This window comes from Rhipicephalus sanguineus, chromosome 7 (assembly GCF_013339695.2).
Source record: "Rhipicephalus sanguineus isolate Rsan-2018 chromosome 7, BIME_Rsan_1.4, whole genome shotgun sequence".
NCBI lineage: Eukaryota > Metazoa > Arthropoda > Arachnida > Ixodida > Ixodidae > Rhipicephalus > Rhipicephalus sanguineus.
In genome coordinates this window covers 163739493-163756547 of record NC_051182.1, presented here as the reverse complement: position 1 = coordinate 163756547, position 17055 = coordinate 163739493, and the positions used below count along the sequence as shown (strand labels likewise).

The following is a 17055-nucleotide window of genomic DNA, read 5'->3' as shown; positions in this document are numbered from 1 at the left end:
ACACACACACACACACACACACACACACACACACACACACACACACACACACACACACACACACACACACACACACACACACACACACACACACGTGTTATCCGAATAAATATAGAGAAACAAAATGCACATAACTTGTTTAATATGGTTAGTCGAAATAATAAGAAGAAGTTGGCTTGGGCAGGGCATGCAGCGAGAATGCAAGATAACCCTTGATCAATAAGAGTAACAGACTGGAATCCAAGAAGGCTAGCGCGCGATGGCGGAGGCTGCGAGTTAAGTAGTAGGCACATGAAATTTACAAGTACGCCCAACAGTGGGCGTAGTCAGGTTGGTGACACGGCTGAGAGGTTTCAAGCTCATGTTCCTCTGTAGGAGCCGTACCTGATGAAAGGAAGTCTGAGGGACAACCTGGACGCGACGCAGAGTCACTCGGACGACGAGATCTGGGAGGCGCTGACGAAAGCGCACATGGCCGACTTCGTGTCCAAGCATCCGCTAGGACTCTTACTGGAGATAGAAGACGGAGCTGAGAACCTCAGGTATGCCTCGACACGGGCGAATCTCCGCAGAGGTATGCTAGCTGATTTCCCGTATCATGTCGCTTACTTAAACGGACCGACAACTGATTTTTCTTGACCCAGTTTTTTACGGCGCAATACAAAGCTCACCCTTCACAGTGTTTGTAGCTGCAGCAATTAGTCCCAAAAGCCCGTGGTTATTTTATTAGCGGTAGTTTTAGATCTGAAACGCCCCTGAACTGTACGTAGATGTCCTCCAGCAACGCTGTGAAGCGATAGCGACGCCGATAGCCCTCCTGGCATTGCGCTCAAGGTTGTTTTGCTTTCGCAGGAGTGGGCGAAACTATGGTTAACAACCTTCACATTCACATTTTCGACCGTTTTGGAAGATAAAAAGCAGGTAGAATAAGTTTTCTGAACGCTCGTCGTCCAGTGAGATCTCTTTACCGTCTCGTGAGCTAGGCGCTCGTTGCCTCCGCGTTTAGTTCCCGCAACGCGTCGCCGGAGGTAATCTCGGAGGCCGCGAGGAGCTCTTCGCACTTTTCCAATACGTCGGCAGTTGCCGCTAGGCCCTCAGCTAACAACGTTTATGCTGCCGCTCATGAGCATCGGGTCATACGTCAAGCGAAAGCGGCGCCACTGTTCTGCTCCGTGCAAACGAACCCATATCCGCACGTTTTACGTTAGAAAAGATTGTAATAAAAAATGTGCTGTATTTCAACGCTAATATAAATACAATTCATAGCGCACACCAGTAAAAGGTCACGTGATGGGTACATGTGCACGTTCACCTTTTTTGCCGCCTCGCCAAAAGTAATTTTGAGTGAAGAAATAAAAATATAAATCCGCGTTTATTGAGAAACATAGGGTTCGTTTTAGACAATACAATAGACAATCTTTCTATTAGTTGGGTTATCTCAATTCGTCCTCTGAGCGGTTGTCGGTCCCTTTAAAGGGTCCATCACCAGGACTGCGCATTGTAAGCAGACAAGCGCGCCGAGTAGATCGTTTGTTGGCGATCTTGTCATCTATGGGGTGTTTAAGGGACACTGAAGTAAAACAATGAATTCGTTTAGAAACTTTAGATTGATAAATTGTACCCTGAGAACTCCAGTGTCTTTTGTGTGACCATCATAGGTTTATTAATAGAGGGGAAAACGAAGGTCAAGGTTTCTTTTTTTAAATATCGCGCCGAAATTACTGTGTGTGACGTCACGGATTTCAAATTGTATTTTTTGTATTTTGGCGACATGGCTCATAGAAATTTCCTGAAACTTGGTATGTTAAGTCTATGTCCCCCTCGGAGGACAATTTACTTAGTTTTTACCGATTAGGAACTGAGTAGGTCCTAGTAGACGCCGTTGAAATCTATGACGCCACGCCATTTGGTTGGAGAATTTCGACGTGGCGTCGCCACCCGCAGTTTCTTTTGCGTGTTTTCTCGCTTACCAAGCGTCTTCTCGTGGCAAGCGTGGTGATTTTGGAATTGCGAAAGAGTAATTTACTAATATTAGAAAAAAAAATCGTTTGTCTCCTAAGTGTCCCTTTAAAACAGCCCGCCCTTCCTCTGCGAGCTTCGAGAGAGAGTGATGACTCATGCGTAACAGGCTCTTCTCGTAACGTCCGCGGCCAATAAATTCCTTTCTTCATTCACTGCGGGGCGTGCAGTGCCGCCACTACAAAAGCGCAAAACAACCAACTAGCCCTATTTACGGCCATTGTCAAATTCAAAAGCTCTTCTTCCTCTTACCGAACACCGTCATGCCATACAGAATGCGCTCGCCAGCACATAAACGGATTGGACATGGCTCTACAATAGCATATATCGTTATTAAAGAAGACAAAAAGGGAACTAGTACACACCTTATGGCACTCCGAAAGTAGCCGGCAAATGACGTGGGCATTGATCAATCATAGAAGCTGATTGGACGCGGTCCTAAGCAGGCAGAAATGCAGTTTATTATGAAAGAAGGGAGGCCATTGTACTTTAGTATTAACTTTTGTTGGGAAATAATATTGGAAAAGTTCTGAAAATCCAAGACAAGTATGTCAATTCTTCCACATTTATCTAGACCACATGCAACAATGAATTACTGTGGTTGCGAAGAAAAGCCTTTCCTGTAGCCATGAGGAAAGAATGTCGGTACGTAGTCAGCAACAATATGCTCGAGTAGCTTGCAGCAGGAAGAGAGAGAGAGAGAAGAAACGTTTGCTTGGCTCAATCTTGGATAGTAGGGCACCACTGGCATCTGCGAAGAAGTGATACCGGGCGATATTTTGCGAGCAGCGCGATGTCATTTATTTTGTATGGATGCTACTCGCTCAGCCCGCCGATCAATTGGTAGATCTGCAGGAGACGTGGTGGCACGAAAAATTTCTTAGCGTGACCTTGAAATATACAAGAATACTTTTTTACCCATAAGCCGTCTGTGTATACTTTTTGTCTAAAATTGGTGTCATTTGAAAGAATTTTAGGGGAAGCAGTCACAACTAACGCGTGTGAGTGCAAGCTACAGGGAGCGACTTCTCGCACTTATGCGTCAATCAATCAATCAATCAATCAATCAATCAATCAATCAATCAATCAATCAATCAATCAATCAATCAATCAATCAATCAATCAATCAATCAATCAATCAATCAATCAGTCAATCAATCAATCAATCAATCAATGCTTGAGTGTCTCATCAATCGACTGATCGAATGGTGCAACGCAGCGCTGGTCAACGGCAGTTGTTGTGCCTGGCACGGGCTCTTCTTCGGCGGCCGCGCGTTCTTCTGCTGGACGAGGCCACGTCGCGCATGGATGGCGACACCGACAGGCTGGTGCAGGAAACCCTGCAAGAGGGCTTCTCTCACTGCACCGTGCTCACAATCGCTCACCGGTTGAACACGGTGCTGCACTGCGATAGGTGAGACTGTGCCCCGCACACGAACACGGGCTCGAACTTTCTTTGCAATGATTGCTAAACGTGAAATCATCCTCCCTTCTCCCCCCCCCCCCCCTCCCATGGGTGCACAATAGGCAGCCGTGCTTGGTTTCGTTTCTCTCTCCTTCTTTCAGGGGCTCGACTGTAGAAGTGTTGTAGCGAAGCCTTTGAGTTGAGTAAGGGGTTGCGCTCTCTATAGCCTTCTAGTGGGTCGTCCTCTTGGGCTCTTCCCGCTCGCGCTCTGAGCTCGTGTTCTTGCTTGACTGTCGCCATTGAGCATCGTCGCCGACTGCCGTCTAATAAACACCTCAACAAATTGGTGGAGGTGCTGTGCTCCCATTCGATGCCCCTGGAGCTACGATCCCGTACCCTACCAACTACCATGCCACAAGACGCTGCTCAGCAAACGCCTCCTCCAACAACGACCTCCTGCCCCGGTGTCCCCCGCATCCGCGACCCCCCTATCTTCACCGGCGCGGATGGGACCGACGTTGAGGACTGGCTTGCGATGTACGAGCGTGTGAGCGTACCCAATAAATGGGACGAGGCAGGCAAACTCAGCAACTTGGTTTTCTACCTCGCGGGTGTGGCGGGCCTGTGGTACAACAACCACGCCACCGATTTCCCCACGTGGTCTGCTTTCAAGACCGCCATCATCGACGTGTTTGGCCGCCCTGCCCTTCGTAAATTGCAAGCCGAACAACGTTTACGTGAACGAGCTCAGTCGTCCTCTTGGGCTCTTCCCGCTCGCGCTCTGAGCTCGTGTTCTTGCTTGACTGTCGCCATTGAGCATCGTCGCCGACTGCCGTCTAATAAACACCTCAACAGTGTATCCGTTTAGTCAGAAAGCAGTCATTTCAGGGTACTACTCTTTGGAAGAACTGAGCGCTAAGCGAATTCGTAATGCATCCCAACGAAATCTGCGCGAAAAACGGGGACAAGGAAGGCACACGCACTAGCGCAGACTGGCAACGGAAAGTTTATTGGGTAGCAAACCAGATGCTAATATCTGGTTAACCTCCCGGCCTTCCTTTTTTCATCTCTCTATCTATCTCTTATTGGGAGAAACACACATATATAAACAACATGGTACAAAGAAACACGTCGACAACTACAGGTTGGTAATCTGCATTGCATCTGTAGCGAAGGTTTTCTCGCAGTAAAGAACGTTCTACTCCAAATGAAAGGCGCAAGTCCAGCGACCGTTTTGCACGCACCTAAGCCGGCGCAGCTGTTCGAGGGAGCCATTTCCGCCACCAATATTTTACACCCTTTTCAAAACAGCGCTAAACGTTTGCAAGTGGGGCCACATGACAGCCATCTTGCCTCTTTTACAGCGAAAGCTGTTATGAGATCATTTCACCGGTCGTTTTTGGCGCCGTAGTTGTCCGCCGCCGCCGCCGGTGTCCGTAACCAGTATCGCTCGAAATAAGAAAAAAAAAACGAAATAAGAAAAAAATTCCAGGATGGAACGAGGTTCGAACCTGGGCCCTCTGCGTGGGAGCCCAGTATCCAACCTCTGAGCCATGCCGGTTTTTTTTTTTTTCTCTCTTTAATGCATGGTAATAATGCCATCAAATGTCGCTATCTATTACAACATAATTCATCGCTTTAGAATTACATTCACATGCACATATGCACAAAACACACATAATTTCACATAGTCCAAGGAATCTTCAAAAGTCCGGTAAACAGACACAAACGTCCAGAAGGCTAAGCCACGCCGGAACCGGGTCAAAAGTCTCAGCAACACTACGCACGTTAGCTGCTTCTTCCCGAAAGACAGACCGTGTCGAGCGAGGTGGCTCAGCATGTCTGTCAATCATGCGGCTTCTCCATAGCGAATATAGACCTAGCAGCATGATTAAATCATATGGTGCATTATTGTTGATGCTCTTTTTGAACGGCAGGAACCTCACACCATGCGATGTAATTGGAAATTCTTTTCTGAGGGTTCTCTTAAGAATGTCCCAGAAATGAAATGCATCACGGCAATGAATAAAACAATGCTCGATTGTTTCAGGCTTGTTGCATAGCCTGCAATTTACAGACCAGGGCACGTATATCCCTTTTTCATGAAGCCATGTCTTTACAGGTAAAGTAGATGTGTGCAGCTTAAAGAAAAACGTTTTCACAGCTGGCGATATACACATTTTACGTACACGACAGAATACGTCATGACCAGAATGAGATAAATATTGCTGTCGGTAAACAGGTTCAGGGAAAAGGGTGTTTACAAGTGCGGCGGTTAGCGTCTTTCTGTCCACGTTGTACAAGTACTCTAACGTGAATCTGGCTTTCAAAAACTGGACAGTGTCGACAATCTCTTTCAAGAAACCCCATAATTGCGATTCTTCCGCCATTCTTGTTGTGACAAAGAGAAAAGGGAGATGGTGAGAAAGACGGTTCCGTATAACAGCCAGAAGAAACGGGTGACAGACATCCTTAAGGTAAAAAAATCGCAGCACCAGTTGTCGCACAAACAAATGCACAAGACTAAGCCCACCCTTCTCAAGCGGAAGAAAAAGGTTGTCCCTTCTCATGGCTTCCCATGATGAACTCCAGATAAAGCAGGCAAATATTCTGTGAAATGCCTGAATATGTACTCGAGAGCAGTGCAATACCTGTAAAATGTAGATAAGCTTTGAAGCAAGAAATATGTTGCATGCTTTAGCTTTTGCGAAAACGGAAAGGTCGCGTCCTTGCCAAGTGGACACCTTGCGACGGATAGTGGTTAACGCGGACGTCCAATGAGGACCACTATTACGGTAGTTATCAAGAGGCACACCTAGATAACGGATCTGAGTGTCATCCCAATGAATATCTGCAAATACCGAGGGTGTTAGAGCCCACATGCCCAGCCAGAATCCTCTGCTTTTATCGAAATTTATACTAGCTCCGGAAATTTCACAAAAACGCATAGTAGTGTTTACTGCTTCCTGGACACTCGGTTTATCCACGCAAAAGAAGGCAATGTCATCTGCGTAAGCTAGAATTTTAATCTCCTCAGCTTCATATGTATATCCTTTAATGTCAGAATTAAACAGCACACTTAAACAAAGTGGTTCCAAATATATTGCAAAAAGCAAAGGCGAGAGCGGACACCCCTGACGTACTGACGAATTTACCTCTATGATACCTGAAAGTGTGCGATTCACAATTAATCTTGTGGTGCACCTTTTATAACAAAGTGATATGCCATTGTACAATACATCTCCTAACTGGAGATGTCTCAGCAGTCGGAACAAAAAATCGTGCCGTACCTTATCAAAAGCCTTAGCAAGGTCAATCTGAAGAAGAGCTACCTGATTCATGCTACCATCAATACACTCAAGGACTGACCGGGCTATATGAATATTCGTTTGTATAGAGCGGCCTCGAATGCCACATGTTTGGTGGGCACCTACACATTTAGTAATCACTGTTTGCAACCTGTTCGTGAGTATTTTCGCAAATATCTTATAATCAACGTTACATAAAGATATCGGCCGATATCCAGTTACTCTCTTTAATACCTCACTGTCGGTACTTTTCGGGATCAAAGTTGTATGTCCTTGATAGAAAGAAGGAGGAAGTTCGCCACGTTCGTAGGCTTCTTTAAAAAGTGGCTCAAGAAAAGGAATGAGAAGGTCTTGAAATTTGAGGTAAAATTCCGCGCTAAGGCCATCTGGACCTGGAGTTTTGTTTTTCTGTAATGTTCCGATTGCAAACTTAATTTCCTCTTTAGTTATAGGCCCCTCAACGGTGAGCCGATCATCCTCCTGTAAATGTGGCATTAGAGTAATGAAACGGTCAGCTTTTTCTTCGTAGTCATCCAGAAACTCAGACGAAGTGAACAGGTTCTTGTAATGATCTTCAAATGCGGCTCTTATTTGCTGTGTCTCTGTGCATATGGTACCGCATGATTCAATTTGCAATATCTGTTTGGAAAGCGCGTATCGCTTTTCATCCCCAAGAGCTCTTTTGGTGGGTTCATCTTCAGTGAAACGAATAACACGTGAACGAATCATTGCCCCTCTGTATGATTCCGTATCATGTTTCTGTATTTGTGCTCGAACTATATTTATTTCATCCCCGTACAATCCCGGCTCCTGGCTTTCAAAAGCATGTAGTTTATTAAGTAAATCGTAAAGGTAATGTTTTTCAGCCTTTTTCCTTTGGGCTAGCTCGCATGAGATACCAATCGCTTCGTACTTAACTTTTTCTTTGAACATTTCCCATTGAGCAGAAATTGGCAGCTGCTGATATTGTGTTACCTCATGGAGTAATTGTTTGACTGTTTTTACAAAACATTCTTCCTGCAAGAGCTGTATGTTTAGCTTCCATAATTCCCAGTTTGGAGGAACCTTACGAAATTTTCGAGGACCCCATGAAACAGCTACTAAACAATGGTCTGTGAAAAATATAGGCTTTACAGCATAGTTGTGAACGTGAGACCAGAGGCTTATAGAGACATACACACGATCATGCTTGAAGCTGCTTTGCAAAAAGGTCCTATACAGGCTTCATGTCGGGAAGGAACCACATTACCATATGCAATATAGCGTGGTAGAAGAGTAAAATAAGCACCAAGCGTCGCACAACGCGAATTCTGTAACCAGGCGTCACACAATGCGAATTGCGCAACGAGTAGGTTGTTGAATGCTTCCAACCCATTACAAAGGACTCTGCCATAATTCTTCATCGTCATCAGGCACAGCATCAATAAAGTGCGCATAAAGCCTTACATGCGTTTAGCAGGTACCAACGCTGTCCGTAGAATGACGAAAAATGGCACAGTGCCTGCTGCCCTACTTCTCAAAAATTACAATGATTTATAGCGTAGTGGGTTCCTCGCAAGTGCACTTGTATTGGTTGCCAAGGAAGCCCATAAGCGCATGATCCACTTCCTCGGGGTCTCAGTAAAATTACACTGATTTATAGCGTAGTGGGTTCCTCGCAAGTGCACTTGTATTGGTTGCCAAGGGACCCCAAAGCGCATCATCCATTTCCTCGGGGTCTCAGTAAAGTTCTTCGCTCACCCCCCCCCCCCCCCCCCCCCGTCTATCTCCCACGTAAACGTTTGTTATACAGCATGACGGGAGAGGGAAATAGCGACCGGGCGTCACCCAATGCAAATTACATAACTGATGGGCCGTTTAAAGATTCCAACCCATTACAAAGGGCTGAGCCATAATTCTTGATTGTCATCAGTCGTCGCGTCAACAAAGTGCACATAATGCCTTACAGACCTGTAGCTGGTGCCTCGCTTCTCCGCAGAATGACGAATAATGGCTTAGTAGGTGCTTCCCAACTTCACAAAAATTGTGATTTATGGCGTAGTGGGTACCTTTCTAGTGTACTTGTATTGTAGCCCCAGGAGAGCTTAACGTGCTCTAGAAACGCCGCTCTTCCAGCTTTCGCTGTGACTGTGCTGCGGTTTAAGCGCAGGCCTGGCGTTTTTTTTTAAGAGTACTCACACGAAAATTTGCATTTGTCGTTTTTGTTCGTCTAACGAAAGGCCTAGCCCTCAACAGCCTAGAAAACGTGCTGGTAAGCGTATGCGTATCTTGAAAAAGCTGCAGTATGTTCTCAAAGGCTAGTTTCGGCTCCTACTGTACCTTGACGTCACAACACGGTATGAGGTTCTCGTCACGTGTTCGCGCAAGATATCGTGACGCTTCCACGTCCGCTCCGTTCCTGGCTTCATTGGTGACGCACAAGCGGCCATTTCGAAGGTTTTTGGTGATGCGCAAGCGGTCATATTGAATGTTTCGGTGCCTGACGTCATCACACCTAGCCATACTGGTGCGTGAAGTCCCCAGAATTGACACTGTAGCCTGACGTCCTGGTAGTGGCGATGTCAGTAGGTGCGCAATGCGAAAATAGACTTTAATACCAAAATAAAATATCTTATCAGCCTTTAGTAAGCTTCACACTTGCTCAGAGTGGTATTTGTATACGGGAGATTTGTATGGCGGAGTGAAGTCGTCTTCGAAAATTCTTGTCAGTACCTCTTTAAGGTCAGGAGGGTCACAATGCGTGCTCATCCTTCTTGTCTTGTTTCTGTGCAGGATCTTGGTGATGAGCGAGGGGTGCGTCGCTGAATTCGGCACTGCAGCAGAGCTCACCGCGAATCCCAGCTCTATTTTCGGCGCAATGGCCCGAACTGCAGGCATTGACACGTCGGCGTTGCAAAGCAGGGATTATTCTGTCCGGCTTTGAGTAACTGAGACTGGGTGGCAAGGAGTCACCTGAGCCATAGGCGGGCGCCAGGGGAGAGTGTTAGGGGATGCCGCTGCGCCGCCCCCTTACAACTTAGGAGGGGGGCGCCAAGACTCCCCATGTTGTTACTCATTCGAGTTGTCCCATCACTGTTTAAAGGGCCGGGTTATGGCCACGCAGGTTTTTTGACGATAATGGAGGTCGAAGGCCCCTGATGTTAAATTACGTGAACTCTTTACTTTCCATCTTTGCTCCCGAACGCTATGGACCAAAGGCAGCCCATTGTGAGAAGCGCTTCCTCGCTTCATTGCCATTTTTTTAATTCATTGTGGAGCATGTTGTCCTTTGGACTCGACCATAAGGTGAGGAGGGGGGCGGAACTGCGATGAAACATTGCCCCCCTCCCCCTAACGGGGATCCCTGCGCACGCTTATGTATGCCTGGAGGTGAATTACACCTCCCCGACACGACGTGCGAACCTTACCTTAGAGGTCATTAGCTGAGCAGGTGGTGGGTGACCGCGGATTCGTTCTCTCTTTATTCAGTGAACATTCTATAAATGAAAAATGTGTGCCATCCACGATGTCCAGGTTGGGACATAAATTTGCAAATTGTGGTCCCGTGACGGATTTATGTCGTGGTGGGCTCAGTTAACTGCGAGAATGACTGCTAGTCTTCCATAAATAAAATAAATTTTCATGAAGCTGGCTTAATTTTTCAACGAATCTTACTTATAGGCACCAAGATACTCATGATATTTTCTCAAGCACGCAACGTAGCGCGCACGTTGTTCTAAACTAAATTAATTTTTTTAAATTGAGAACTGTACGTGAAATTTCGTGTATCTGCGATGTAAGGAAGAGTTCATTTATCGTGGAGTATCGGGAATAAGAAACATTTAACGCAGTCGAAATCGATCCTTGTGCCACTAAGGAAGGACGAAGCAATTGTGTTAAGAACTTCTTGCGGCCAGTAACGCATTGCACGCACTGCTGCATTGCCAAAGCAACAGGAAAAAAAGATCATAAAAGTAAAGGAAAACATTCCTCTCAGGTATTAGGATATGGCATTGGTGCTCGATTCTCCACTGAGCAAAATGTTCGCGTACCCTACTGCAGTTCGCTTGCACTTGACGCATCTACTAGTGCTCTCTGTATCAACAATCCTGGGCCACAACAACGTAAACGTTTAATTACAATACTATTATTCGCATTTTATCAATGACACCAACCAACAGAGGCATTTGCATGTCGTAAAAGAAAACGAACTTGTTGCAGTTTTCATGTTTTCTTCTTAATTTTGTTATTCTTATTGCTAAAAATTCTCTGCATTCACCATTTTAAATCTTTATGTAAACGTTGGACGTTCTTCTGTCTGTTCAGTTGCACAGCCCTCGTAATTTCTTCATTACACGCTTAAAATTTGCCTCCCACCTTACAAAAATTTTGAGGCACGAAGGAAGGAGGACAAGAAATAACGGGACTGGTCCCGTCATTTCTTTTCGTTCCTTTGTGCCTCCAAATTTTTGTCAGACCATGCACCGACTAGCCCAAGAGCGCGTTTTAGACTCCCATCTTAATGTTACATTTGTAAGGTAATAAAAAGAAGTTCCGCAGCTTGCCTGAGATCTGTAACGCCAGCATCTGTAAGGTCTGCCAGACAGACACAGCTACGCTTAAGCATATGCTCTGGGAATGCGAGGCTAAAGCCAAACGTATTAATCCTGATGCTCTCTCGGCGAAGTGGGAAGCCGCTCTGCGCAGCTCAGCTCCAAGCTCACCGACAAACTCAGGGCTGTCCAGCAGGCCCGTGAAGCGGCGGAGAGGCAAGGCCTTGCCGTCCCGACATGGGCGACTTGAGCCTGGGCCATTACTCTGCTGGACAATCAATAAAGTTTTTCTATGCATCCATTCATTGCACTGAGCCGCACAAGGCTGGGGCAGAGCAGAGCTGGTCGGCCTTCGGCTGGCCCTGGATTGACTAGGCACACGCGTGCATTCACACGCCGATGCACGAAGCATTCACGTGATCACAGTGTAAATCACGAGTACTGGCTAGGTATTGATCGGGTTCGATTGGGGAATCGCTTGGCAATCACAGCACCAAGCAACTTAATTACCTTAGTTCTCTTATTTAGGTTATCTAGATTAAGTGACATAATTTGTATATTAGAGGCTCGGTCTCCATTAGCTTGCATCCCAAGTCAACGTAGTCTTAATTAGTCTAGCTTAATTTGTCTAATTTGCATATTCGTGCCTTGGTCTCGATTAGCTTGCATCCCAAGTTAACCTAGGCATAGTTAGCCTAATCAGCACTAACGAGGTTGTCTTAATATTAGCACGGCTCATCTTTACGAGCTCGGCATTACTGGGCACACCGGATTCTAAACTTGGCTTATTAATTAGGAATAATTAGCGTCTGACCTAACTGGTCTAATTGCTTGGCTAATTAGATATTACGATGCTCAACTAGGCTTAATTAGGATTGGCTATGATTAACTTGAATTATTCAGGCACAGCTATGCTTAACTTGGCCTGACGTGGCCGCGCCTACTTGTGGATGATAATTTCTTGTCTACATTGCGACATTTCGACGTTGCGACATTGCCGTCCGTTTTTTGCGCAGTTACATAATGGCTACATTGCGAACCGGACAAACGGCGGGCATAGCAGCTCTGCTGTAATAAAAGGTGCGGGACCTGATTCTTTGCCCGCGCTCCATTGTGGGTCCGCGCCATCTTGTCAAGGAAGGTCATCATCATTGTCATCTTCATTATCAACTTCAACGTTAATGCCCGGTAGATTTTAGCCCCTGTTTAGAGTGTAAGAAATACAAAAAGAAAAGATGGCTGATCCCTCCGTCATAGGAATCGGTATAACACGAAAGTGACACATGTCACATAAGTAGTCGATTGCTTATAGTGCGTTGGTGTATGAGAGCTTGTATAATGTCTATTGTTTTTTTGGCAGAATAGCACCACTTGATGTGGACGCACGCACGTTGACGCCTAGTGGCACATCACCATACCGAGGACTATCGCCCATGATCATGATTTAATCTTTGCGGTAGCTGAAGTTGTCAAAATATACCTGGACACCGCATATGGGGAGAATCCCGCGCAAAGATGGCATCAACAAGCACATAGTAAACACTGATACTCGATATGTGCTCCTCCAAAGCGTCGTGAAACGCGAAGAGAAACGCGACGAGCGTCGTATCTTCCCTCTAGCCCATGGCCGTTACTTCTCACAGAGCGAACAGGGAGCGCGGTGCGACAGCCAGGCGAGCGTCGGAGGGCTATTTTTCGATATGGATGGATGCTATGAGCGAGGCTTGGGCTAAAGCCGCCACCTCGCGGTGTGTTAAAGCGTTGATAATCCTATTGGAAACGCGCCGAATGGGACGGTCGTAGCAACGACGCGTTGCCGGACCTAATTACGGAGGCAACAAAGTTTTTTTTTTTTAGCCTGGTGGCACACATGTCACCGTCCCCTTACAAAGGGGACTCCCATAGCATCCATCCATGCATCCAAGAGCACTGTGAGGGGAAAATATCAAAAGTAAAAAGGCACGTTAATTTAGCCTACGTTACGTGGTGTTTGGCGGTAGCTCAGTGGGCTAAACGCCAGCCAGCCCATCGGTTCGACTCCGGTCAACTTATCGTTGTTTTTCTTTGCCATCTGATGGCGTTCATTTTGCGGACGTGTTTCCGTGACGGAAATACGTCATGAGAGTCTTGGTGGACCCCGGCATAAAACACTTTCGTGATAAAAAAATAACACGTGGCATGTCTGTTTTTCGTCCTTTTGTCGTACTCTAGAATGTTTCGAAGACAAACTAGTCGGCCTGTTCCCCTTGTTGCTTAGAGTTGTCGGCGCCATTATTTCAAGAGACATGTGTGGTGCAAGTGTCACTTAGACCGCGGTTGGTTGCCTCAAGTAACCAGGTCTTTTGTAATGCGAGGATGCCTTTCGCTATATTGTTAGCCATCGCTCTTAACTGGCTGATCGTGGTGATAAGTCTTGCACAGGTACTTTTCAGACAGAGGAACAACGGCAGAAAAGAAATATCTGTCCAGGAGCCACAAGTGATATATGTGATAATGCCTTGGAAACCAGGCAATACGCTCAGTGGCGTACCAACTTCTTCGCTAGTGGTGGTACGCCAAGGCGTCCTCACTCCGTCGGCCGCATATATATATATATATATATATATATATATATATATATATATATATATATATATATATATATATATATATATATATATAGAACATGTACCGGTAACGCAACACTTTTCACACATTACCCCTCTCAACTTTATGCATGAATGCAATTACGTCAGGTCTTTCCAAGAGCGCCGCTTTTCATCAATCAGTGAAATTTCGCTAATGCCTAAATGCTGTTTTCTAATAATTGCGTTGTTTAATGTAGGTAGCAATTACTGCACCTTGTGTTTTCCGTGATTAGTGCGGCACTTTTTTACTTGCGCATATTCAGCTTTACGTATATTTTACTTGTTAGCTTCTAGTTGAAATAGTGTATCTGGAGCGTTGTTATTACTATTAATGTAGTACTATTTCTGTCAACTTGTTAATCACAATTTTTCTTTTTTAAAATTGAGAATTTGTGGTATTAGATGTGTAGCACCTTCTTTTTACTCATCACATTCGCAACATTTGCGATGCTACGATGATAAACGTGTTCAATGTGGTATTCCCGGCTCCTAATTTCATAAATGCAATTGGGACTAACCTAAACAATACTGTGCTTTTCAATCATTACGACTTTGATTTGTGCAGCTTGGTTCATAGTTCTCGAAAGCGCAGCGCCTATGAAGAAATACACAACGAGCTCACAGTTGCTGACTAACAACTGGTTTTATTTGCACCAAACCCTGCCTTTCCAGCAGCGCTTGATTTTATATGTGGTTACTTATTCTACAAGAGGTCAACCTGTCTTATATTGGTAAAAAGCGTGCATTTTAAGAAGCACGTTGATAGATGCAGGCCAAACTCAAATTATGCTATCTGTAGTTGTACGTCATTTAGCCGAATTGTCGCCATCTCAGCAGTGTTTCCACGCGGTCCAAACAATATCTAAACTCACAGCCGGGCATCTTGATTTGGCTTGTACAACGCAAAATACAACCCGTACGGCATAGAAGCACGCACGGACAGCGCTGACTTTATATACCATGTAGACGCGAACGTGTACACGCACGCGAAAGAATAATGATTAAAGGGGTCATGAAGCACCCCTTGGGCTGATTGAAAAAACACATCCTGCGGAAAGCTGACACGGCTATGAACTGCTCTGCCAAATATTACAGTCGTGCGCGCCGCGTAATGGCCACAAGGGGAGCGCGAAGTTGCCGTTTCCCCAGGCACCCTCTTTTCAAACAGAGGCCGGTTCTCACTCTCGTCGGTGGGCGGGGCGTCTGTCCGCTGTACGTCGCAAGAGACATAGCATGCTTATTGGCCGATAGCCGACGTAAATCGAGAGCGGCGTTCGGATCAGATGCGCTTCTTGCCGCGGGGTGCCGCCACTTGCCGGCGCCGCACTACTCAGTACACGGTAGCCGCACTCACGCAAGCGAATCACAGCGGGAGAGCGATCGCGTTTCATGACGCGCGCTGGCGTAACTTCTTTCCCCCATGCCATCCCTCCCTGTCTAGCTTCCAGTGGGCTCGCCGGCACGAGAAAAGAGAGAAAGCGCTGGGAGCGTGCGCCAAACCCCCGTAACTCCGCTGATTCTTGACGGATTCGAGAAATTTTTGCGGCAATCGATTCGGGAGGCAGTACACTCCGATACTGAGGCCATTAGATCATTACTTGGAAAAGTGGTTCATGACCCCTTTAACAAGCAGAAATAGAGAGAAAAAGAGAGGTTCCCTAAACTTTTTACCGTTTGGTGTGACTTTTAGGAATTTGGTCGCTTTATCGCTTAAGAAGGTAGACGGCTAGCTGATGCTGTTTGTACCGTTTTTGTTAATGTAGTAGTTCTGCAGAATGACTTTTCTTCATGTCGCTGCGTCTACCTATCATCACCTTATCATTAAACAGTAGCTTTAAAAGAACTAGTTCTTGAGCTAGTTGGTAGAACATTTCAAAATAACTAGAGCGCAAACACACGCACATTCACACACGCACACACCCCCACATACAGGCACCAAAAATGTACAGCGCTGTACGTGTTTAGCACCTGTATGTCGGGGAGGGGGGGGGGGTGAGGAATGTGTGTGTGAGTGTGCCGTGTGTTTGCGCTGTAATTATTTTTTTTAAATTTTGAAACAGCAGCTTGCACTGATGCTTCGTACAGTGTGCTGCCACGTTTGATAATCGGTCATATTTCTCGCATTTTCACTGGTGCTCTCGTTATCGGCGCACCTTCCAGTTCGTCCGACGTAAGCATTGCCGCATGGCAGAGCGACCTGAGATGCTACACAGCCGCGGACGCCGTAGTGGTTCTTGAGGAAGAGGCACTGTTTTCTGTCTCCCAGGCGGAGACACGTCTCAGCGCCCCGCGAACGTGTGCACGTTCCTGTTTATATTGTATGCAATAAACCCTTAGTTGAGAGTCTCCGCTTTCTATGTTTGTTTCCTTGCCGTCTGAGTTGTATTTTGCACTGTTCAAGTCAATTAAAGACGAAACAGTACCGCCCTAATTTCAGTATGGTAACTTTAAGTGATTTTCATTAAACAAATCATACCCATTGATGTCTCATCAGCTCTTGTTACTAAGTTTGTATTTAAATTTCTCACAAAAGATAATCTGGTATCATCTACATGAACTATAAATTTAGCCTTGTTATCAATGCTTGCAATCTCGACAAGGCTAACATTAAACAGAAAAGATCCCAAAATGCTTCCCCGGGGCCCGCCACATATAACCTGTTTTTAAACTGACCGTTCTATCTGCAAACTACAGTCCGATTTCGGTGTTCTAAATAGGAGAAGTATACGAAGAACGTGTCACTCTTCTAATACCTTAAATTCTCACTTTCTAAACAAATTATATGGTTGACAAAGCGAAGTGCTTCTTAAGAATAAGCCAAGTGCCAATTTTTTACTGTATATAAGAGTTCGCTAATATTAAGTCTTTCTGAGGAGAAAGACCAAGTTCAGTCAAATTATTTTTATGAAAACCGCACTGAGAGTGTAGTATGAGATTATGAATGTTTACGAATATACATACAAGGTGTAGTTCGTGGTCCTCCTACTTTTTGCAGCGGTGGAGGGGTGAAAGAGGGCAAGCTAGTCCTGCAAGTAAATGAGCCGTAGCCAAGTCGGCGATTACGTAAGTGGGCGACTGCAAAGTTAAGCTAGTCCGCTTTGTTTGCTTCTGTATTGATCGTTGGCTCTTTATGACGGGTCAAAATTTTCTTGGTTATGCCCGCA

At 45.7% G+C, this 17055-nt stretch overlaps 2 protein-coding genes across 2 annotated transcripts in view; one reads left to right on the top strand and one right to left on the bottom strand.

Moving 5' to 3' along the window:
* Positions 1-9655, top strand: part of LOC119399230 (ATP-binding cassette sub-family C member 2) — an 85309-nt gene extending 75654 nt beyond the window's left edge. The window contains exons 23-25 of the mRNA XM_049417584.1: positions 376-542; positions 3239-3433; positions 9505-9655. Coding sequence (XP_049273541.1) covers positions 376-542; positions 3239-3433; positions 9505-9655 — 513 coding nt within the window. The remainder of the gene's footprint in view (positions 1-375; positions 543-3238; positions 3434-9504) is intronic.
* LOC119400446 (uncharacterized) lies at positions 5100-6306 on the bottom strand. Its single transcript, XM_037667486.2, has one exon. It carries the CDS (start codon positions 6304-6306, stop codon positions 5128-5130), a length of 1179 nt encoding a protein of 392 aa, XP_037523414.1. The 3' UTR covers positions 5100-5127.
* Positions 9656-17055: the final 7400 nt, after the last annotated feature.

Excerpts from the sequence above, each read along its gene's own strand:
- LOC119400446 (XM_037667486.2), bottom strand. The coding sequence starts at position 6,306 with ATGTGGGCTCTAACACCCTCGGTATTTGCAGATATTCATTGGGATGAC.